Raw genomic sequence first — 25346 nt, forward strand, 5'->3', positions numbered from 1 at the left:
CCCTTTAACTGCTGGGGCTTGTAGTATTAAGCACCAGCATCGCTCTGTTTAACGTTGAAGGTCACTTTTAAAGTACTACAACTCCCATGAACATCAGAGCGACTGGGCCATCATGGCCGCCTCCTGTACAGCAGCCAGGGAGCTGCTTCATAACATCAAATTAATACCTTATTATCAAAAATCTTCCTGTTTGTTTATCAGATGGATCAGCACATCTAAGTTTCAATGCAGCAGTCAGCCGCTGGAGAAAAGGTGAACTATTTTCTCTACTAAACTATACTGTCTCGATGTTATGGTGACTGTGAGAGATGCAATGTAATGAAACAAAAATACAAACCATTTAAACGTTCACGTTTTCCGGGGTTCAGCGGGGTATATATGAACAGCCAATGTATTATCTGCGGTAAGCAATAGTGAAACTGGATGTACTTAGGTGTATGTTGAAGTAAAATAACATTTTCACAGTCAAGCTAACATTTAGAAATTCTCCTGACTGAACCTTTACCATCTCAAACAACTTTGGAAGAACTCTGGTACATGGAGCATGCTGTAATACAAAATACTTGTGCAAAAAAAAAAAAAAAAAAAAAGACCTGCCACATTGGGTTCATAGTAGATCTGTCATGATAACCAATTTTGCTGGATAATAAATTGCCTCAGAAAGTTTTGCGATAAACTTAAATAGACCATTCTCATCTAACATGGTAATGACATAATGGTACAAGTTTGCTTCCTCAAAGACTAATAAACTTTTATTTTGTAAAGAACAAAACATAAAAAAATACATCAACCAAAAACCATAAGTAAAAAGGAAATTAAAAACCATACAAAACCGGACCCATCTATAAAATGTATTATTTAGTCTCTATAAACAAAAATTCCTTTAAAAAGTATGAAATTGATTAACTGACTAATTGCTTATTGCGACAGGTTTATTTCATGGCAAGCAATCTGCAGATAACGATTAGCCTATTGAACTGCTAGAAGAAAAACATTTCCATCTGAAGAAGTTGTCTTGAAAATGCCTGATGTTTTGGTATTAAAATAGCCTTGTAGCCTCATAAAGCCTTTAAAGGCTTTATGCTGCTTCACACAACTAGTGTCAGCAAATGTATCTCATACATGGAGAGCCTGTTTAAATAAATAACTAACATTTATTGCAGATCAAGCAGCTCTTTGAAAAACAAACGGCAGGAGATTATGGACAGGAGAAGTCATGAAGAAACGTTGTAATGTTCACTATTTTCCTTCTGCCCCAGACATCTCTGTCATCCACTTCTCTCTTGTGTGTGTTTGGTACCTCAGCGCTCTGCAGCAGCTGGTTGGAGTGGTCGGTTTGGAAATCCACGCGCAGATTAGCTCAAACACCAAACTGTTCTCTGGCTCGTCGGTTCAGTTTTTAGCTCCTCCAAACTCCTTGGTTTCGTTCTTTGATGCGTCTTTGCCCGGAACTCTTCCTGTGAGTCATATTTAGCATATTCATATTGAACTTAACTTGTTCATAATTCTTCTGCTTGTTCTAGGAGAGTGTTAATGTTGCCATGTGTTCACAGGTCCTCAACAAGCGATGCGTTGAAGCAGCAGTGATGACAGGACTGGCTCTCAACTGCACCATAAACAAGAAGTCAGTCTTTGACAGGAAACACTACTTTTATGCCGACCTTCCTGTGAGTGTGTGTTCGCCATGTTCTGCAACATATTTATGATTCGTAGGTAGAAAGGTGTTACCACAGGAGGCAGAAAGTCATCATTTATCTGGATTTGTTTGCATGAATACATATTGGCTTCGACTGTTAAAGGAGACCTATTATGCAAAATTCACATTTTGCATGTTTTTGTACTTCCATTTGAGTCTCAACTGCTCCTAAACACAACCCAAGCACTTAAAAAAAATACCCAGCCATTTGTTAGCAATAAAAACATTTTTTTGGTGTCTGGAAAATGAGCCATTTTAAAGACCACCTGAAAAGTTACATGAGACAGGTAATGCACTGTTACCGAGCAACCCCAGCCAAGCCAAGCCCCGTTACCTAGCAACCCAACAGAGCTCCAGCTCCTTTGCTCTGCTGGTTTTATGCACTATACAATGGCTGCTGGAAAAGACAAATGTTTTGTTGTTAATTTGCCTTCCAGAAACCTCTTTCTGATTGTGTAGGAGGCTCTACTTCTGCTTATCAAAGATGTACGGTTATACAATTGTGCATCTGTTTATACAGCCATTGTCATGTGCGAGTGTGAACGTCGAGTTAAGGGGTGTGGCCAACAGGAGCTTATTTGAATTTACAGTGACAGAGGCCCTAAAACAGCTCAAAATAGGCAGAACTGAGCAGACTAAAGTCTCTAAGAATCATTTTGTGCAAAAAATGCAATAAACATGTTTCGTATCGCACATGGACCAATCCCTGTTCAAGAGAACACAGTTGATCACCTTTAAATGAAAGAAAATTAACCTTAAGTTTCAAACATGAACCCTTTTTAATTAGCAGTTTGTTTACTTTAGTCCTCTGTAGTTGCCTGTGTAGAGTGAAAAAATGACACCCTGAGAACCTTTGAGTTTTTATTACATATTTGAAAATATGGAGATTTTGTACTATTTTAAACATTGCAAGAAAATAATTTATCGTAATTAAAGTAAGTGATTAAAACTGAAAAAAAAATAATCTCCATAAATCCTATAAAAAAGAAAAGGTAATGTCCTAACCACAAAAACATCAAATGTTGCCAAGTATTTTTATCTATTTCTAGTGCAAATATTTTAGTACCATGACATAAGACAAAACAAATTTCCCAGTAACTCTTCAGAAAGAAATGGGAGCTTATCTTAATTCATTTATTCTTTTATACTGATGGAAAATTACTAGTTTTGAGCAAAATAATCTGTCGAGATATTTTTCCCATTATTTCACTTCGAACTAGTACTTTTTTTCCCCCTGAATACAACCAATCTCTCATGTGAAATTGATTGATAAATAGATTCTGAAAATCTGTTTCCTTATAATTGTTTGTGGAGTCTAGAATCAGCTATTTAATGGTAACATGAATAATTGGGGCTCTCTGGTAAGAAACCTCACCGTTCTGCTGGTGGTCCTCATATTTTCTTTCCGAAGCGAGCCGCTTGCACAGTGATCTTTCCCAACCTTTCTGGGCCTGGGGCTAATTTTCCTGGCATTATGTGTGACATTTTAAGGAAAAGATTAAATGTCACGGTTGCCCCCACAGAGACCTTTCCTCAAATTTATAGAAATTCTAAGAAAGGAGGTGCTAAAGAGTTTAGAATTTTAAATCGGCAAAGTCTGTCCAAGCCTCCTAAAAAGGATTATGGACGGCTCAGGGCAAACATAATAATGAGGACGATGGTTAATCAAAGATGTCTCCTGCTATTTTAATAAGACTGTCTGGAGGAGGAGTGTAATGGTGAGAAAACCATCATATCAAAATTAGCTGCAACTTATTGTATTTTGACTGTTCATATTTCAATATGTTTTAATAAGACAAAGAAGAAATTTAACTAAAAAACATGAAACAACAATTTGAAATCTTCTGTATTTATTTATTTATTCTTTTTTTATCATTTTGTTTGTGACTTATTATCTTTGCATTGTGTTTTTCAATGTCTGAAATTCAAAAATATACAAGGAAAACGTTAAACTGAGTTCTGTATAGTTGAATAGTAATTCCGAAATTAAACCACGTGGCCTCACAAATCTCACAATGTTTCGGAACTCAACAAAACAATTAGAAGAAAAAAGAGCCACCCTCCTCTATGATCCCACCTACTCAGCTCCTTCAGACTAGCCAGCAGCAATTAGCAAACACGTTGCGTCACCAACGTTTTTACGCTGGTAAAAACATTGGTGAAGGGTTAGTAGGGGAGCCATGTTGTGTATTAAAGAGGCAGAGGTCTAATTGCACGGTGTTAAATTATGAGTTAAAATTTTGTAAACAAAGCATTTTTATGAAAACTCAAGGTAACATGGTTACTTGATAGTGCTATTAAAATGCCACTAAAAGCCTGGAGGACACACAATACTCCCCCTTATAACGATGCAGCTGATGAGACATTCTGTGTCCTCCTGCAGTGCCCAGGTTGAAGGCTGCAGCACTGAAGGAGAAAGGGCCCTCGGTGGAAAGATGACATCTTTCACTCTGCATTGTTCATTATTGATAAGATCCACAAAAATGTAATGATTGTATTTGTGTAAAATGCCCCAGCTGCTCATAATGGGACTATCTGAACGGAGAGGCCAGGCGAGCTGCGGCTTTCATTTATTGACCACACACGTCTTCTAAAATCTAAATGATTCAAGTTCCCCTCAGATATAAAGTGTGCAACTGAACCACCGTGTCTGGAGGCCACCGATGAGATTCCCAGTATGGCTGCAGAGGGCGGAATAAGCACAGAAGTGGAGTGTTTGTGACCATGTAATGGTCGTTAAGGCCAAGGTGGCGATCTGAGCAGATCCAGGATATCTTAATATGATGTCACCAGCAGGAAATGGTTTGAAGAGCAGCTGATTGGTTCTGCAGGAAAACACAGCATTTTCATTAATTGCACCAATCAACTTTTTTTACTTCCAATACCGATATCAGAGGTTTATAATCGGCTGACTTGATCCGATAAAGAAAACAGCGCTGAATTGACTTAAAATGTTCATTTTTTTAAACACATACATACATTTACTGAGTTACACATTTATTTGGTAACTGCACAAGTACAGCTCACACCAATAACTTCACAAGCTTGAACAACATGTAAAAACAACATTGATTTGTTCAGTCAGTGTAATTAGGTTTAGAACATTCAATGAAAAATATATAATAAAGAAACTGAAATCTGACAAAAACAACTATCTTGATCAAATATCTAAAACATAAACTGCAAAATAAATGTAAAATAAAAAAAACATAAAACCTAGAATTAGACTGAATAGATCAGCCCCTTATGGATGGGCAGATTATCACCGATACCCAATATAGATTTTTTGTTCAGTATTGGAACCAATACAGATATTAATATGGAATCGGACATGCTCCACCTACACAGTTTACCATGGTAACCGTTGGGGATGGTTAAATCAACAGAGACCAGCATGGTAAATGCAGGTGTCAGAGCAGGGACTGCTTCATGTAGCTTCTGATCAGAGCCTACAGGAAGTGGAGGACGGCTGCTGTGCTCAGCTGTTTCAGGAAGAGGGAGTGATTGATGGCATCAATCAAGAAGCTGCTGACTAACAACCTGCCTTCTATCTTCTCTCCCACCTTCTCTGTCTTTAGCATAAGTGTGATTAATGTTTAGTTCTTGTGATGCAGTTCCCATAGAAACATGGTAAATTAATTCTTAGGCCCACAGGAACAGAGGAACACCTAAAATATGAAGGGCAGTATTATTTTAAATCAGCTTTTATTCTCTCATCAAAAACATACCTGAAGTGTTGCTTTGATTCTTTCATGGATTTTTGATAAACCCTTCAATCACCATGGCAACCATTCAGTTGTGCAAAACGCCTGGGTGAACCTAGCATGGCCTTTGAGACACAGCTACTCCTTTGAGCTGCAGTTTCCAAGCAGTTCAAAGGTTCCACCTCACAAACCCCACTCAACTCCTTCAGACTAGCCAACATCAATTAGCAAACACCTGGTGGAACTGTGCATCTGCTGAGCTCATTCGTCGAGCTACTTCTCAGTGCAGAGTTGGTAAAAACCTTGTTCAGGGATCTAAAGACAAGGCAAACCTGTGAGAAAAGCAGTGTGAGGCTGGGACAGGAAAGCACGATGGCTCAGTCAAAGTTCACACAAATAGAGAAACTGTGGCTCAGACTTGCGTAGAAATGTTTCGCATCTCTGTGATGTCACCCAGCGCCAGGACTTAAGGCGGCTTTTCTCCTCCAGGCTGGGTACCAGATCACACAGCAGCGCCGCCCGGTAGCGGTGGACGGAGTGTTAACCTACAGCTTCCTGGGAGGGAGGAAGAGGAACCAGGTGATGAGGAAGAATGTGTACATCAAACAGATTCAGCTGGAACAAGACAGCGGCAAGAGCCTGCACGATGACGTCAACAGTCAGACGCTCATCGACCTCAACAGAGCAGGTTGGAGCGCCACAGCGCCCCCTAGAATCTAAACATAAGTTTAATTACACAAAGTTATGTCTGTTTGTGTAATCTAATAAATTTAGACATATTTACAAATTATAGCAAAATCGTAACCACTTAGGTTGCTAAATAGAAAAGCGAAAGCTGAAAAGAATGAGATATGTGAAACATTTAATCCCTTATGAACAGAAATGTTCATACAGAAGTCGTCTGTGGTTGCCCTAGAAGGAATGTTAAAACTTGGCTCCAGGAAGTGCTTTAACTCACGACAGAACCTCAAAATCAACCTTTAGCTTAGGGTGAAACTCAACGAGCTTGTCGTGTGTTTATATTTCAAAACAGAACCGCATAAATTACATTTTACATCCCACAACGGACTCTGTTTGGACCGTTTCTCTTTGCTCTGGGGCAGCGCCGCCATCTTAGTTTCTGCTGCTTAAGGGTGACCAGTGGCGCCCTCTGCTGGGTGGCGGCCAAACTACAACACTAACAGAAGGCCAAAGCGGACGTTGTTAGTTAATCTTTTGCAACTCATTTTAACCTAATGAACCATTAATGGACAATTAATTGTATTTTGATTAATTATTTACGTCTCTATATTATAAATCCATATAGAGTTTCTCAGTGTGCTCTGTCAGAGGTCGATACCTGGTGGATGTGAAACCCAGCTGTCTGCTCCTGCCTCAGGTGTCGGTCTGATGGAGCTGGTGATGGAGCCCGACATGAGTTGTGGAGAAGAGGCCGCTGCAGCTGTCAGAGAGCTGCAGCTCATCCTGCAGGCGCTGGGTACCTGTCAGGGCAACATGTCAGGTTTGGAACCGCTGACTCTGTTGTCTCCCCTCCACTGCTTGCATTTTAATCACCGCCGTAACCATGTTGCCGTGCTTCTCTGCTGTCTGCGCAGAGGGCCAGCTGAGGGTTGACGCCAACGTATCGGTGCACCGGCCAGGCGAGCCGCTGGGCACCAGGACGGAGGTGAAGAACATCAACAGCCTTAGATACCTGGCCAGAGCTATAGGTGAGGACAGAGGAGGAGCTGGGAGTTGAACTGTCAGAGCTAGGAGGGTCTTAGCGCTGTCAATCAAGTCTGTGTACACGCTGCTCAGGCCCCAATCCCTTGCTCTCTGCTACAATGCAGCTTCTCCCCATCAGCACAGTCTATTGTAAAAGTTAAGGCTAGTTAGCATTGCCGCAGATGATAGCAGATAAATGGTAAATTGATTTGCTGCCATTGGCACATTTAGCAGTGAGTACACACGGTTGGCTGACAGCCCTAAGCTCCTCCTCCTGGCTCTGATTGGTTGATTTTGGTCAGGAGTGGTGCATGTCTTCAGACAGTAGTAGTAGCTCAGGTAGAAGGTGGAGGAGATCGATGTTTTACAGATTATCTGTCTCATAGCATGCTGTCATAACATAGTGATAGTTTTAACAAATATGAATAAAAAACATGTTTGTTTGGTTTTTTTTTTTAGATAAAACTGACATAAAGAAAAGCAAAGTTCCTTCATTTCACCAATTACAAAAAGTGTTCTTGTTTAAAAACAAAAATCTTTAGCGTATACAATACAAGCATGTTCTTTGTTTTTTATGCAAGATTTATGGAAAGTTTAGCAGGAATCTCAGTCACTACAGCTAAAATATGTCATTAATATATGAAATATTTATGGAAAGTTTAGCAGGAATCTCAGTCACTACAGCTAAAATATGTCATTAATATATGAAATATTTAACAGCCGGCTTGTTTTCACTCGTTTTCATATGACTGTTTCTAGGCCTGACATGGAAACACTTGTCCTAGAAGTTATTGCAATAAACGATAATATTTTCAAATAATATAATGTTAATCAAAGATCAATAAACTTTAATTTAATGAACGTTTAACACTGGAACTGGAAGACATTTTAAATACCTCACATAAATAAAACAACATAACAAATAAAATGAATTATGAAGTCTCTGAAAACAAAATAGTTCTTCGAAAACAAAGGCCAGTTGAGACCAAAGCACCAAACTGAAGACTTTTGTCATCCAGTTTTTGGAATGAAAGAGGAAAAAAAGACAAAAACGATAAATCATGCAAATAGAAATTATTGAGTTCTAACTGTCCCTCCCGTAAAACAGCTAACAGATTAGCTACAAGTAATTTTCATACACAAATTTGTCTTTTCTTGTTTTCCATGGAGAAATGTTCTGCTCATTTTTCAGAAAATAAATTCTTTTTGGTTCTTGCAGTAATGAGAATGTTTTTCTGATCAAATCTTTGGGCATCATGGAGAGTTGACGTTGTCAGTGAGACTGCCTTACGTTCATATCCAGTTAGTGTGAGACCATCTGACTTTTTCCCAGCTGCTCGCTGAAATAACCATCATAGTTTGAGTTCCGCTTCCAGCTGACAAAACCAAAAGCAGCTGGAAAAGTTCAGCTGCTGAAGCAAGTTTCCTGCGTGTCGGTTGATTCATTGGTAGCTGAACCGTTTCTCGTGACAGAAGTCAGGGCCGCCGGGGCGCGGCAACAGGTGTTTGACGACTCGTTGTTCTGTCCAGACTTCGAGATCCAGAGACAGACGGAGGTAGTGCAGAGAGGAGGGGCGGTGCTAAACGAGACCCGGGCGTACGACTCCAAGTCAGGGTAAGTGGATGAAGAAGCGGCGCCAGCATTCAGCCGTCAGCAGCAGCGCCTAGCGACCGAGATGGCTGCCGGGTTCATTAGGCCTGGGCTCGGCTCGGGAAGAGCCATGATGGTAATGATGATGAATAGAGCCATTTGGACGGCGCTGTCGGCCCGCGTTATCTGGGAGCTATGCGCCGCTCCCAGAATGAGCCTGCTGCCTCACAGCTGAGCCCTCGCTCTTCTTCTGGGGCTCTGGTGGCTTCCCAGAAGCCCTTGCATGTCCGAGGTTACTCGGCGAAGCGGAGGGGTACACTTCACAGTTTGTGTCCCCTTTTGAAATTAAAATAAAATTTTACTATTGAAAAGAAACACTTTGTTTTGTAGCAAGCATTTTCTTTTGTTTAGAAAAATGTTTAAACTGTGAGTGAAAATCTCACTCTAAAAATGTTTTTATTAAATATTTCCTAGAGTGCTGATTTCGTCCCCGTTTGTCTTTGTCCCTTCAGGGAAACTGTTGCTATGCGGGACAAAGAAGGTCTTCAGGATTACAGGTCAGGTTGGATTTGTTGTTTCTGAAACAGATTCTCTCCACCTGGAGGCAGAGCTGCAGCAGCAGTAACATGGATTCATCATCACACTGCAAAAACACAAAATCTCACCAGGAGTTTTGGTCTAGTTTCTAATACAAATATCTTAGTACACTTGAAATAAGACAAAACTAACTTACAAATAACTTTTCAGCTGGTTTTAGGTCAGTAATTTCCTATAGGGGCAGTATTATGCAACATTGACATTTTTGTGCTTTACATCATGTTTATCATATTACTCCCTCAACAAAAACATACCTGGAGTGTTGCTTTAATTCATTTCTGCATGTTTGGAAAATTCTTTTATCTCCATGGCAACCATTCAGTTGGACAAAACGCCTGGGTGGACCTAGCCCCGCCTTTGAAGGCGAAGCTCCTCCTCTGACCTGCCATTTCATTTCCAAGCTTCTAAGCTTCCACCACTCAGAGCAGCCCTCCCCTGTGAAACCACCATTGAGCTCCTTCAGACTAGCCAGACACAATTAGCAAACACTTGGTGGACCTGGAGTCTACTGAGCTCATTATAGGAGCTGCTTCTCAGTGAAACGCTGGCAAAACGTTGTTAAAGGGTTAATAGAGGAGCCATTTTGTGACGACTTCCTGAAGGGGGAGTTTCAGAAAGAGCAGGAGATTTTAGAGACAGAAACATATTTTCAAGGCATTAAATTGGGAAGTAACATGTCTTTTAAGTTGTATTTTGATATCATTGAGAATAAATAATTCTCAGTTTTTCTTCTATTTCTTTTAGCTAGTTGCAAAGCTACAGCTAAAGGAAACACCATCAAAGTTAAGATTACAGCATATGACACCCTAGGGAACGCCACCTCATACATCAAGAACTTAGCATGGAGAAGGATAATTCTCCACAATATAGAGAGCATTTTTATAACAACTGAAGTTAACATAGTGACTTAATTGTGCTACAAAATTATACTATGTGTCTGGAAAATACATAATTCTGCCCCATTAAGGAATTATTAACTTAAAACTATCTCCTATTTTTTGCTGAAAAGTTACTTGTACATTACAAGGAGGCAGATAAACCCCAGAGCAGTTTTGTCTTATTTTAAGCGCACTGAGATATTTACTAAAAACTAGAGCAAAAACACTTGGTAAGATTTTGTGTTTTTGCAGTGTAACAGCTGTGAGGCTGGTCAGGTGAAATGACAACAACCCAGTTTGTATCGCAGCAGAAGTCAGAATCAGAATTCATTTTACTGTCATAAAAGAAGCAGTCAGAAGTCGTCCACCTTCCCTCTAACCCTGAGAGACCTTCCCCCTCCACCTCCTGCAGGTTCATGCCGGAGCCCAACCTGCCTCCACTGCAGGTGTTTGAGGATGAGGCGTCGCTGCCTGCGGGCGTGGAGGCGGGGCAGGTGGTGCTGCTGTGCACCCTGAGGGCGGGGCTTCCCGAGCTGCCCAGCGTCAGGAGAGACAGGCTGGTGCAGACGTACGGCCTGCTGCCAGAGCACAGCTTCACTTTGGTGGTGAGTTCACACCGGCAGTCTGTCACTCTGCCACTGAATGGCAACGCTCCTGCTCAGTGATGAATGTGGTGCTGCTGTGCAGAATGAGGATGGCTTGATGGAGTACTTTGAGGCGGTGATGAAGGGGACCAGCAGGGATCCCAGGAAGGTGATTGGCTGGGTGACCAATGAGCTGCTGGGGCTCCTGAAGCAGCAGGACCTGAGCGTGAGCCACAGGTCAGTTTATCACCAGAACACATAAAAACAGCTGTTCACTAACGTCGTGTACAGTTCAATCAAATAAAGCAAGATGACATCAATAAGAAAAAGAAAAACATAAAATGGCTCGCAGAAGTATTCATACCCCATGAACTTTTCTATATTTTGTCACATTACACACATAAACAAAAATATATTTAATTGGAATTTAATGTGAAAGAGCAACACAAAGTGGTATGTAGTTGTGAAGCAGAATGAAAATTATACACAATTCTGTAACAGTGTTGGGCTACACAATACCTGAGACCTGCCGGTTTTACATCTTGGTCCTTTGGAAAATGCTGCATTTAAAAATGACTGTTGTTTAAAATTCTGCTGGTGGCGGCCAAAAAGGAAATGGTGCCAATCTGAACCCCATCTACCAAGGAATGAATTCAGACTGTAAAGTCATTATTTGAGAGCACAGGAAGAACAATGCCAGGACAAATGTCACATCAACGATGCAGGACTAATTTTGGATATAAAGGGTCCCCTCGTGTTATGTGTTATTTATTTAAGAGTCCTTTGTGGAACCGCTGTGGTTCCACAAAGGGGTATGAATACTTTTGCAAGCCACTAGCATTGTACTGACTGAATAAGTGAAAGTTGTTTTTACGTGTTTGACCAAGATGGTGAAGCTATTGGTGTATTTAACTGTTCTGTACTGGTGCAGATTTAGCAAATAAATTAGTAATTCAGTACATTTATCTCTGTGTTTAGAAAAATAAGAAACTTTTTTAGTCAACTTAGCTCTGTTTTTCTGTATCGGATCAATATTGGCTGATACTAAACCTCAGATATCGGTATCGGCAGTGAAGAAAGTGGATTGGTGCATCGCCTGCAGTTCTGTCAGAGATCTGGGTCCAGCTGCTGTGAGCGGTTCTTTCACGATGCTCCACTTCTTCCCCGCAGCTGATAAAAACACTTCATTTCAGGCCTTTTCGCTTCTCAAAATACCATGATTGAAAGTGAAGGAGGCAGATAAATCCCAGAGCAGAGCCAAATGACTTTCTCGGGGGAATAAATGGGATCATTTTGTGTTTTCTAATTATTTGTCTGGCTCTGAGGAAGTCACCGTGACTGTCTGACAGGGAGAAAAGCTTCTTCCTGAGGACGAGTTCCTGGCTGGAATGGTCTGATTCTACCCGTGTTGCATCTAAGCTTCAAATTAAAAGCCTTTCTGGTTGGTTTTGGTGGAAAATGGTTGCCATGGTTTCAGACTTTTATAATTACGCTTCCAAAATCACAGTCAGCTTTTGATGCCACTGGCTGTTTGAAATGAAACCAGCTAATAAATCCTTCTAACATCAACATTTAAGAAACATAGAAACCTGCAGCATTAATAGAGAGAAGGACTGATGCGGTGATTGTTTCTTTGGATGAAAAAAATGATTAATAAAAGGTTTATTTACAGAATTTGAAGCTAAACCTGCCACTACTGGAGTTCTGGGTTGGGTGGATTTACAGTTAACTTTTTTATGTCTTAAATGCAAAATGTTTATTTTTTTTTAACAGTTTTGGTTTCATTTCTGCTGTCAAAGCTTTGTTCTTTCAGCAAATGGGCTTTTTTTGAGTCTCTCTTCTAGATTTAACAATTAATAGTTGAAGTCCAGTGATCTCTGTCCATTTTTGCTGGGATAATAGCTTGTAATCCAACACTCTTTATTAACTTAATAAAGGTAAAAATTAAAATAAAAATAGATGTAAGTCAGAGCGGACTGATCAGGAAAATCCCAGACCTTCATCACCTTTTTCTTCTCCATTCAGTTCAGCGACCACTGTCTCTGTCTTTCTCTCTCTTTTGCTATCTCTATCTATTTCTGTCATGAATCCTCATCCGTTTATTCCAATGTAATTAACTCAGACTCTCTGTTGCTTCCAGCCCAGTCCCTCCTGCTGCCCTGGCTGAGCTGCTGGAGCTGCAGGAAGCAGGACACATCTCCTCCTCTGCTGCCAAGCAGGTCAGTGTGCTGCACCCCCCCATCCCTCCCGCCTCCTGCGTTCTTCTTCCTGTGTGTGTTTTCCTTCTTACCTGCCGGCACCCCCTGCTGCTCCCTTTCCTCTCCAGGTGTTCCAGGAGATGTGGAGGTCGCCAGGCAAGGCAGCTCCGCAGATCATCCAGGAGCGGGACTTGGGACTCGTTAGCGACGATGCCGATCTTCACCGAATCTGCCAGAAGGTCGTAGAATCACATCCAGATGAGGTCAGCGTGCGCTCGCATCTCTGAATCTCTCATATCATATAGAGTCAGTAGATATGAGGATTTTATTTCCAGTATGTTTTTAACGTTCATTTTGATGCTTCTCTGGCTTTCAGTGGGAAACTCAGAACTCAGTTTGTCCAGTAGAGCTGGACAATAAACCAATCAGATATATCACTGATATTGGACAAGTAATCAATATCTGTTGATAATATGTTTGATAATTTAATATTTTCACTGAAGTCCAATCCAGAACTGTAAAGCGTTCTGGGGGATGTAAGCAGTGGGAAGGCTCTTCCACTCAGCTCCTTCAGACTAGCCAGCAGCAATTAGCAAACATCTGCTGAGCTCATTATAGGAGCTACTTCTCAGTGCAACGCTGGTAAAAATGTTGCTGAAGGGTTAATAGAGGAGCCATGTTGTGATGACTTCCTGAAGGCGGAGTTTCAGAAAGAGCAAGAGTTTCTTAAAGAGACAGAGGCCCAATTTCAAGGCACTAAATTACCAATTCTATTTTATTTTAAGACATGTTTGAGATAGACACAGTATTTAATCAAACAACTGAAGGTAACATAGTTGCTTCATTGTGCTATAAAATGATTCTATGTGGTTGGAAAACACATAATACTGCCCCTTTAAAATTCCAGGGAGTTGTTTACCTTCTTTAAGTGCTTTGAGTTGCTGCCTGTCTGACAACAGGTGCTAATACAGTGTCAGCCTGCTCTCTGTCTCTGTGAAAAGTTTCTACACAAAACTGAAGGTTGACTTTTTGACTGAGTGAACTGTTTGATTGTTTCGTTGCTCTCATAAGTTGCTGAGTCGTGTGACATCAGAGGTCGCTGTTGTGTTCGCAGGTTCGAGCCGTCAGGAGCGGAAACCAGAAAGTTCTGAATAAGCTGATGGGTCTGGTTCAGAAAGAGACCAAAGGCAGAGCCGACCCGGTTCTGGTCAGGAAAATCCTCCAAGAGAAGACTTCATGACATCATCGTCTTCGTCACTGACTCTGAGCCAATCAGACGCTCTGAATTCAACTTGCAGTTAAACAATACAACTCATTTCCTGCAGGATAAAATGCTAAAGCTTCATAGTACAATAACAGAATTGTATTTATAAACAGGATGTGAATGTTAATAAACCAATAATGTTTTTATATGTTACATTTCTATCTGTGGTGTTTTTGATTTAAGTAGAAACTAGTTTTTGTTCTCACAGAGTTCAGTTGGATCAGAACCTTCTATCTCAACTTCTAGTTTACCGAGGCTGAAGAAGAAGACGGTTCACCCCATGCTGCAGCAGCCTGAGCACAGAGCGCCCTCCTGTGGTTCAAGCATGTCATGATTTGTCAAACACTTGCAGAAATCTTGTTAAGTATTCATTTTCTCTGACATGAAGCTCTGTGGTTCCTCTGGTTGATTTATATTTAATGTAAACTGAGTCCATCAGCTGCTGAGGGCAGCTGGAGTCTGTCGGCTGCTTCTGAGAGAAGAGCAGAGAAATAAAAGGTGCTGCAGATATCAAAACAGCACTGTGAAAAGTATTTCCCCCCTCGACCACTTTTTCTGTTGATGCTCTTCTGTCACCGGTAAATGCTTTCAGTTCATAAAGCAAATTTTAATATACATCCAGCAGTGCGAATCAGGATGTTATTCAGTTGCCTTTGCCAGGTTGTACAATAATGTCCAAAAACAAATTCTGTCATCTTCAGTCTTTGAAATGAATAATCTGACAGAAATGGTTCCTGGATCTTAGACGTCCACCAAAACTACAGCAGCAAGTTACATTACATGTTTACTATGATCATCTGGCTTTCAATTTTCTTTCTTCATTTTAAAACCTCCTTGGTTTTAAAATTACATATATGTTTAAAATATGTACTGAAGTCGTGAAATTACAAATGTTTTCAACCCTAAAGGTATTAATTTATTCAGAACATGATACACTCAAATGCAAAATCTGCAATAAAAAATGTTAACCAGATAGTTTTATATACCATCTAAAACACACTTGAAATTAAGACCAAGAATGAAGCTAATCACATGATATATTGATAAGGTTTGAATAATTTAACCTTCACAAGTCATAATATGAAACTCCTCCATAGGGTTCTTCCCTAACCAATGTTTCCCCCAAATTATCAATTAGCTTTTCAAGCTTTTTGGAGCAGTTCAGGATCTCTGGGTGTAACTATTAAAAGACTAAAATCTAGAAAAAAATAGAAAAATATCAACAATATTTATCTTAAAACCCTGCGGCGGTCTTAGCACAAAGCTCAGGAGTCGGACAGCAGGGAAGCCATGGGGTGTCCAGTCAGTCTGTCAGTTCACAAAACCACAAAAAAATGAAGAAAAAGAAAAGAGAAAGTAAAAGGCATTCTTGCAAAAAACGCTTGTGACCCTGACAGACCAAAAAGCTGTGGGTCTGTCCAATGAGCCCCGTCTCTTACGACTGCGGGGGAGTTAAAAACAAAGGACTGATATTTTACCAAGACATCTTTGGAACTTTGTTCTGATGAAGTTTGCTGTGTCTGTATACGGTCTGATCTTCAGATTCATTTTGTTATTCAAAACTATTTCTAATCTGAAGACGCCATGTTTCCACAGCAGGCTTCCGTCTTCATCAGCAGCGTCACTAGCAGGTTGTGGTCGTATATCTTTACAACTTTCTTCACATGACTTTGTAGAGAAACTCCTGTTAGAAAATATAGAACAAACTTGGAAAGTACTGTCTATTCAACAACCCACAAGAATCAAACAGACAACATTTAGGTCTATATTGTACGAATCTAGAACTCAACACAGAACTAGAACCAAGATTTAGTTTTATACTTACTAATAGAATCAAACATGGAGAACCAACACCTAATTTGATCAGAACAAGAATCAAGATAAACCTCTACTAGTTTATATGGACTGTTTATTCTTATTCTTATTAAACATGGGGAACCAATATGTAGTTTTATACTTTTACCCTTTTGTCTTTGTTGTTTTATTTGTATTTCTTTCTAATTCACGTAGAGCACTTTGAACTGCATTGTGGCTGAAAATGTGCTACATAAATAAAATTACCAACAGGCAAGGTCTATAAAAGACTTTTATTTCATTTTCCAGATTATCATTATTGTGCCATAAGATTACACTGGACAGATATGAGCGTCAACCCTCCATAAAGTGATTTTATACTTTTATCAGCTTTAAAACGTTTTTTCACAAGCAAGAGAGAGAAAGTGACGAAAAAGAAAAACACTCAACGAATATTTTAAATACCCCTACCCGTAATCACAGTGATCTAGCAACTAATATTCCCAATACATTTCATTTGCATAGGTTTTTTTTTTTCTCAGAACATTTTCCTTATAATTTTTACATCATAAAACAGCTAAAGGTGAAAGGCACGTTACATACAGCAGTGGTGAACCTGGCTCTGCTCTTCTGCACACATATAGAGATAAAGATGGCGTCTTTTGGCACCCCTTGTAAAGCTGAAAGAGCGCAGAAGTCTTAAATAAATGATGATGATGATTAAACGTCGAGGAGTCGTGGTGACCGAAGATCCCTCCATCAGTTCCACATTATTGCACATCTGCCTTGTGTTGCTATGCTGTATGAAAATAAGCAGGTCTAAAGTTCCAGCATACTTACTACGGGTCTGATACTGTAACATATCTGTAATGGGATCTGCTGGGACTGATACAACATGTACAGTGATTAATCCAGGCCACAGTATGCAAACGCTCTGTCTGCACAGAGGAAGATTCTCCCATGTTGAGTGCTTACACTACAAAAACAAAATCGTACCAAATAATTTTAGTCTACTTTCTAGAACAACTATTTTAGTGCACTTCAAATAAGACAAAACTAGCTTACATGGAACTGTTCAGCAACATTTAGGAGATTGTCTAAAGTTAAGAATTGCCAGATAATTTCACCTATAACAAGACATTTTTCCCATAAGTGAAATAATTTGACCACTTGGTCAGCTAAGTATGGACAAAGACTGGTATGTTTTATTGTTTTTCATGTTGTGAATAGAGGCTGAGCAAAATGGATCTCTGCACTGCAAAAAATAAAAATAAAACTCAGCAAGTATTTTTGGTCTAGTTAAATATTTTAGCAAACTTGAAATAAGACAAAACTAACTTCTAAGCAAAATTCATAAGAATTAGAAATTCTGTAATAATGATACATTATTAGTTTCCCTATGTTATAGGAGAAATAATCAGCTTTTTTCCCATTAATATGTAGGACTTATTGATGTAAAACAAGCTCATATTTCTTGCTAAAAATTGACTTGCAAGTTAGTTTTGTCATATTTCAAATGTACTACAATATTTGCACAAGAAATTAGACCAAAATACTTGGCAAGATTTTATGTTTTTGCAGTGTGGGTCACGTTTTACACCAGGCAGACAAGAGATAAAGACGTCAAACAAGACTAATAATAAATATCCACACAACCTAATGAACTCAACAGATAAATCTATGAATGTATATGAAATGTTTAGCTACGCATATTTTACAGTAACTGTTGGGGATTTTGTTAAGTACAACCCATCTTGAAAAAATATATCCTTCCTAAATAAATATATTTAAAGTAGAGGTTGGAACTTTTTAGTTTTACTATTCGATTCTGCTGCTGCAATCACAGATGCATTTATTTCAAGATTTTTTTAGATATATATCTTTTTTACAAGAGGTGCCAGTAATCATGTAGGGAACGATGGATAATGTGCAGAGCCGACAGCGGGTCAGAAATGGAAAAAGGTGCCTGAGGCGCCGCTGTGATTTAGCACCGAAACATCTGAACCTGAAGACTGCTAATGCACTTTGTGAAATCTGTAGCAATTAGGACTCAACTTGTAACAGCTGTAGCTGGAAGAGTTTCTTAAAAGGTCTCATTATCTACAAAAAGCAAAATAATGAGTCGACGTTGAATATTAACCTGCAAAAACACAAAATATTACCAAGTATTTTTGGTCTCATTTTTAGTGTAAATATGTTATTACATTTGAACCAAACTTACAAGTAACTTTTCAGCAAAATGGGGTTATTTTTCGTCAATAATTTCTTAATATTAATGAAAAAGTGCTAGTTCAATTTGGAAATTATTTCATTTATAACATGAGAAACGTGTTGCCATAAGTGAAATAATCTGCCAGTGGAACCAGTACTTTTTAAAACATAAATATAAAGGAAGTACTGATTCAATCAAGCTCCAGTTTCTTGCTGAAAAAGTTACTTGTAAATTAGTTTTGTCTTACGTCAGGTGCGCTAAGATATTTGTACTAGAAATTCAAAATTACGTGGTGAGATTTTGTGTTTTTGCAGTGCATCCTGACGCTTAAAGGGAACTTGTGAGACAGAAACAAAATCACAGAGAGCAGCGTGTCGCTGCTGGGGCTGGTTGCAGGAAACATTCAGACGGTTCAGAAAACGTTTGGAAAAATATAAAAGTCTTTGGTGGGAGGAGCTGCAGTTTGTCTACATGCTTCTCAGAGGCAGGAGGATGGAAGTCAATCAAAGTTGATTCGTTTGAAAAAATAAATATCTTCAAAATCTTTCTATAAAAAAAAGGGGGAAAACCCTTTGATTAATTAAACAGCACCTGAAAAGGCACTGACGTGGCTCCCTACTCCTCTATGGGAACGTGGGACAGGATGGAGTGCTCCTGAGCGATGGCTGCCAGTTCTTTGAGGAACTCAGAGAAGAGGACCGTAGCGAAGACCTCTGTCTGATCCAGAGAGATGGCTTTGGGTTTGGGAGGCGGGGAGTTCCTCAGGATCTTTCCTCCTTCGTACTGGCTGGACCTGCTGCTGCTGGTTTTATCTGCGAGGACCCAAAACAAACAGGTGAATGTTTCAACGGAGAGAAAATGAGGCGATTTCTCCATTTTTAAATGATTCAAAAATCCTAAAATCAGACAGCTCCAAGTAAACAGAATAAGATATGCACTTATTCCATTGCTCATCTTTCTACAAACACCCTGCTGATATTTCTCAGAGTGTTTTCAGCTGTGAAGCTACAGAAGATCCAGTTCAAATGCCGGACTGGAGCTCAGAAAGACGAGGCCTGGAGGAGGAGGAGGAGAAACCTGCAGAAACACGACCTGAAGAAAATAACCATCTGATCTGTTCAGACCTGTAAATGAGGCATCACTTCTTACTGCTGCTGCTGTGGCACAGCGTTTTTATATCACCACAACTATTCATGTTTCTGTTATTGGAATCTTTTCTGTCTGGTTTGCAACTGTTAGCTGCATTAAGTCATGATCAGTGATGGACATGAGTGACTTTAGAAGGAACTGAATGCGTGAACATGGACAGGCTGTAGCTGTGCACTGTAAAAACATGAAATATTATCAAGTATTTCTGACCTATTTTTCTGGTGCACATATCTTGGTGTGCTTGAAAAAAGAAAAAACTAATGTGCAAGTAACATTTCAGCAAGAAATAGCAGCTTATTTAGTCAATAATTCCTTAAAATGGATAAAAACAAATTTAATCTATTGGCAGATTTTTTCATTTATAATTTAGAATTATTTCACTGGTAGAACTAGTTCTTTGTCATCAAAATTAAGGAATTATTGATTTAAAATGAGCTTATATATATATATTACTGTAAAGTTACTTGTAAGTTAGTATTGTCTTATTTCTGGTGTACTAAGATATTTGCACAAGAATCTAGAGCAAAATTACTTTTTTGCTCTAGATTCTTGTGTTTATGCAATGTGGTCCCCATCACAAGGGCACCCTGGGTGGAGAGCCACACTGGCCATCTTAAAACCTGCCTCATTCATTCTGTCTTAGAGAACTGAAATAATACTTCAACTGCACTTCTTGTTACAATTTATTACTCATATTTCTGCTGTTTTGATAGTGAAAAATGTATATAAAAAATGAGCTGGACTAGAAGACTGAGTTTTTGAGGCAGAAGTCAGTCCAAGCTGAGGTGTGTGTTCACCTGTGGTGATGAAGGAGGCCTCCCTGGCCAGCAGCCAGTGCTGGGCCACAGTGATCAGCTCTGAGAAATCCTTCCTGCAGGCGGCCAGCTCTTCTATCTGGCTCTTCACAATAGCCAACACCTGAGGAAAAATCATTTTACTCAGAATCTTCATTTCCACATGATCTAAAGGTAAAAACACAAAACCTTCTAGTTGGTCTGGTTTCTAGTGCAAATATCTTAGTAAACTTGAAATAAGACAAAACTAACATTCAAGCAACTTTTCAGCAAAATAAAGCAGCTTGTTTAAAGTTGATCATTCAATAATTCCTTAATATTAACGAAAAGTACTAGCTGTAAGTGAAATAAGCTTGTAATATTGATAATAAAAGTACTACTTCTACTGGCAGATAATTTCACCTTTGTACTTTTGCGTCAATATAAAGGAAATATTAAGTTAAAACAAGCTCCATTACACAATGGCATGTTAGGGTCAAAAAAACTCTGGAAATTCCCAGTTTTTTTCTAGAAAATTTCTCTGAGATTAATCTAAAATGTTTTCGTATTATATCTTGAAAATCTTTGACTTTTGCAGAACCAAAATTTACTTGAAATATTCTGAAATGTTTGGAGGAAATTTTGTCCTTTTTTATGTATGTACAATGGCCCTAATATGCTTTCATAGCTTTAAGTCAACAATTCCTTAATATTAACGGAAAGTACTAGCTGTAAGTGAAATAAGCTTTTTGTATGTGTGTGTGTGTGTGTGTGTGTATTGCCTGGTAGAGCGAGCGGACGGTGGGCTGGAACACCAGGTTGGTGTTGAGCAGGAAGGAGCGGAGCAGCGGCTGGGGGTAAGCAGCCAGCTGGGCCAGGATCCCCGTCAGCAGCAGGTTGACATGAAGGCTGTTGGACAGCATGTTCTCCAGGCGGGACAGCAGGACGCTGATGAAGGGACCTGCAGGAGGAGCATTAGCTGCTTTTACATCGACCACGGTTCAATTTGACAGTTTGAAAATACATTTGCTCAATGGAACGCTCCAATTTTGAAAAAAATAAAATAAAATAAATAAATAAAATTCTTGTTCTTCAATAACAAGTTTTTGCACAAGGATGTTTTTTTTGGTTCCATTATTTTATTTCACAAAATAATGGAACCACATTTTTTGTCATCATTTGTTACATGATACACAACTAGATGTTGTCTGTGGTGCAATTCACATAGCAGAAGGCAACAGGAAGTAATAGGATAATGACGGTGCTGCATGTTTAGTGAACAAACTTATTTATTTGTGATTTTAATTGTGTGCTTTATTTAACAGAAAATATTCAAAAGTTGTTTTCAAAGGAAGAAAGACTTTATAATATAAATTATTAGGGCTACTATTAAATAATATTAATACCTATCAGAATATTGTGAACACGTCATTCACATTCATAATAAAGGTTCTGAAGGTATACTGATACATTACTTATAAATAGGAAGAAGTCATAATTGTGATGTTGCTGGAGAAGCAGTGAAATTTTAATATGTTTGTACTTCTACCCAGACATTTATTGTATTATTGTCATTTTATTTGCAATTTATAACGTTCAATAAAATTAGAAAAAATGAAAAAGTACAAAAACACACCAATTGCTAAACTGTGTTTTTTAAAGAAAATAGTGAAATGTTTGAAAAGGCAGCTTCTGATTGTTTCCATGTTTTAGTTGTGTTTTTGAACTGACCTGTGAAAGGTAAAGCATAGTTTCCTCTGGAGCTTCCACTCCTGAACCTCTGGATGGCCCCAACCGGAGACTGTGGCTTCTCTGACTCTGGAGTCTCAGCTGCAAAGGAAGTGAAGTCTATTTCTTCCTCTTCCTCCTCCTCCTCCTCTGTTGCTGCAGTCTTCCTCACCTCTCCATCAGCCCTTGCCGGTTTCCCACCTGCCTCGCTGACCAGAGAGCGAATCAGCTCCTCATACTGAGCTAGAAGATCCTCACTGGTGTTAGTCGCCTTCTGCAGGTTCCCGTTGCAGTCAGTCTGACCTTTGACCTTGGCTTTTAAGCTGTTCTTTGCGTTATCGGCTGTCAGGGTTCTACTGAGCCCGTTCTTCGGTGAGGCTGGAGGGGCCTCGTCCACCTGTGGTGCCCGCTCCGTCTCTGAGACGTCTTTTTTAGCGACCAGGTCGTACACCATGACGTCGTCCTGGAAGTCGCTCTCCTCGGAGTATGATCCTTTCACCAGCATGATGGCCGACCGCCTCATCTCCTGGATGTGCTTGGGGAGCGGCTCAGAGGAAGGCTTGGGGTCCACCGAGGCCTCAGCTTCCTGTACTGGACACGCGTCAAAGCTGTCGTCCCACTCCAGCTCCAGCTGGGCGAAGGAGGCCAGCTCTTTCATGGGTTGGGGGCGAGGCGGCGGCGGCAGCAGCGGCGGTGGCGCCGGTGGGGGCAGGACTCTCCTCTGAGCCTGCCGGCCATCTGGTGCCGGCTCCTCCAGGACGCCCGCCTGGTACCGCTCCGGAGGCGGGTTCTCGCCGTCGTACGGCGCCGACCACACCCGACAGGCCCGGATGCAGCCGCTGATGCTGAGGCGGGCATCGTAGAGGTAGTGCAGGTAGCTGACGTCCAGGTAGATCTCTGAGCCGATGGTGCAGCGGTTCCCAGAGCCGTCATCCTCGTCTGAGCAGCTGCCCTGCTGGTCTGATGGTGACAGAGAACAGGCGGCCATGTTTATCCATCTCATTTATTAGCCTTAATTGATGGAGACAGACACAAAATAAAATACACAAACTGAAGAAAGCAGCAACCCTATGGAGCCCTGTTGCAATAAATCAATTCATCGCATGATAAATTACAACCAGATCAATAATTTCCATTTGCATAATTTATTGTTGTTTTTGCTCTTTTATGAAAAACTGGATGACAAAAGTCTTCAGGTGCTTTGGCCTTTTTCTTTGAAGAATAATTTTGTATATAGAGATTCATAATTCATTTTATTTGTTATTTCTGTTGTTTTTTTATTTATCTTGCACATTTAAAATGTCTTCCACTTCCAGTGTTTAATGTTCAATAGAATTGAGAGTTTATTGATCCTTCAGAATGTGTTCTTGCATTATTAGGTTATTACCTTTACATTACTTGAAAATGGCCTCAAAACAACATCATTATGGTTTATCCTAGTAACTTCTGGGACAATTTAACAGTTACCAATGTTACTGTTTTAAACAATAATAAAATAATAATAATAACATTATTATTATTATTATTATTATTATTATTATTATGTTGTTGTTGGTGTTATTATTATTAATATTATAAATATTATAATAATATTATATAATAATATTGTTAATAATAATAATAATAATAATAATAATAAATAAATAATTATATTATTATTATTATTATTAATATTATTAAAAATAGGTGGTATAGACAGTTTGTCTACATGTTAATAAATCATCAGATAACATCAGCAAGTACTGATATTAGAAAATATCATTTGTATTTTTGAATACTTTAGTATTTTCAAAAGTAAGTACTTCAATACTTTAACATTAGTCAAGTTTAGAGTAAATCTACTGAACTTTTACTATTTGAGATAGATTTGATCATGAGTGTTAATACTTTTACTCTAGTACTGAGTAGTTTGTCCACCACTCTGTCTATTGGAACTGCTGCAGAGCAGAAATAATGAGTTTGACATCAACAGCAGGAGGTAAAGTGATGTAACAGAGCGGAGCAGCAGGAGGTCTCAGTGTCTGGTAATACACACCATCATCATCCTCCCTGTTCCACACTGCAGCTACATGCAGATCAACACCTGACACACTTTTCTCTATGATCACTTATATCTCATTTTTATGTTCCTGGCCTCTCTGCAGCTCATTTCTACAACATTTAACATCACAGCTGCATTACTGCAACATTCCTGACACAAATATGGCAGATTTAGAGGCTTTAAAATGTGTCTGAAAAGCTTTCGTTCATTTTGACTTCATAAGGAGGTTTATGCTGGAGGAAAGCACAATGGCTCCTCAGGCGAGTGGAAATAAACCCACCAAGAAGCTTATGCAGGATTAGAGGACATTTTGTCTTTACAGTGAGTTCCAGCTGGGCAGGTCCACTTCTAGTTTTTACCTCAGAAAATAATTTACTAAAATATAATCAGGTACAGAGAAAATTTTTATTTATTTATTTATTTTTACTTTTTCACCTGCCTAGGAATAAACTGAACAATATCTAATAAAACAAAGTCATCTGTTGTGTTTCTGGAAACATTTTTTTAAAAGAACACTGTAGATCAGAAACATAAAGAGGATCTTCCATGTTCGCACTTTTATAAAAAGGAAAGCATTGTCCTCCATTTTTTTTGGTTGGTGGTTTTTGCCCATTGTTTTTAGGATGGAAACAACCACTGGTGGCATAAACAAGTAAATATAACTGATCAAAACCTGGAAGAGTTTTAGTCTCAGACATGGAGAAAGGGAGGGTTTTGTGTCTTTTCATGTCATTTAAATATCTAGTTTCAACAGCGTATCATGTCTAACTTCCATACACTCCTTAGTAGGGCTGTAGTGATACAGTAATCTTACGATACGATACACGATATTCTGTCCACGATACGATACATATTGCGATATTCATCAGACGATATGATTCAATACACTTTTACGATTTTCTGAAAGATTTTAGAGGGACAGAGTGATTTTGGTGATATTTTGTGACTGTTATAGAGTTGGATTGAATTAATTTAACTGAAAACTGATTAAAACACCAACCTGGCTCTGGTTGGACATGGACACAGACTTAAAGTCGACAGCTGGACAAAAAGAATCAAAGAAGTGGTGAGAAAACATGTTTCTTTTAATTGAATCAATACAAACTGTAGTTTACATGCATTTGTAAAGTAAATAAAGTGCACCAAGCACCTGCTCTGAATAGTTTGATACCTTTTAACCCTGACACTTAACATCTGAAGGAATCGCTCTAAGCCTGATGACCTAATCACTCTCCTGGCGAAGCAGCAGTGAGTGAGACAGGTGACAGTTGGATGTTATGATACTTGCGGATGAATATTGATTTTTTTCTAGGAAAGAAAATATCGATATATATCGCGATATCGATATTATCCTACAGCCCTAATTTTTACACAACACTGTTAAAATATTTAACATTAAATATTTAATTTTTTTACTTTTTTAATGTGAATAT

General features: G+C 39.3%; 2 protein-coding genes across 6 annotated transcripts in view; one reads left to right on the top strand and one right to left on the bottom strand.

Moving 5' to 3' along the window:
• Positions 1-29: 29 nt before the first annotated feature.
• gatb (glutamyl-tRNA(Gln) amidotransferase, subunit B) lies at positions 30-14369 on the top strand. Its single transcript, XM_015035031.1, has 13 exons — positions 30-252; positions 1306-1459; positions 1554-1667; positions 5890-6088; positions 6779-6901; positions 6996-7109; positions 8635-8719; positions 9208-9252; positions 10583-10775; positions 10858-10991; positions 12895-12973; positions 13081-13215; positions 14067-14369. The coding sequence occupies exons 1-13, from the start codon at positions 113-115 to the stop codon at positions 14190-14192; spliced, it is 1641 nt and encodes a 546-aa protein (XP_014890517.1). The 5' UTR covers positions 30-112; the 3' UTR covers positions 14193-14369.
• A 3954-nt stretch (positions 14370-18323) lies between these two features.
• fhip1aa (FHF complex subunit HOOK interacting protein 1Aa) overlaps positions 18324-25346 on the bottom strand; it is a 33105-nt gene continuing 26082 nt past the window's right edge. For all 5 annotated transcript variants that reach the window (XM_015035036.1, XM_015035034.1, XM_015035033.1 and 2 more), the window contains 4 exons: positions 21876-22832; positions 20927-21105; positions 20169-20289; positions 18324-19034 (listed from right to left, as the gene is read on the bottom strand). In XM_015035036.1, the coding sequence (XP_014890522.1) occupies positions 18838-19034; positions 20169-20289; positions 20927-21105; positions 21876-22832 (1454 nt within the window). In that variant the 3' untranslated portion in view covers positions 18324-18837. The remainder of the gene's footprint in view (positions 19035-20168; positions 20290-20926; positions 21106-21875; positions 22833-25346) is intronic.

This window comes from Poecilia latipinna, unplaced genomic scaffold (genome assembly GCF_001443285.1).
Source record: "Poecilia latipinna isolate Pla-1442-1.1 unplaced genomic scaffold, P_latipinna-1.0 Scaffold321, whole genome shotgun sequence".
NCBI lineage: Eukaryota > Metazoa > Chordata > Actinopteri > Cyprinodontiformes > Poeciliidae > Poecilia > Poecilia latipinna.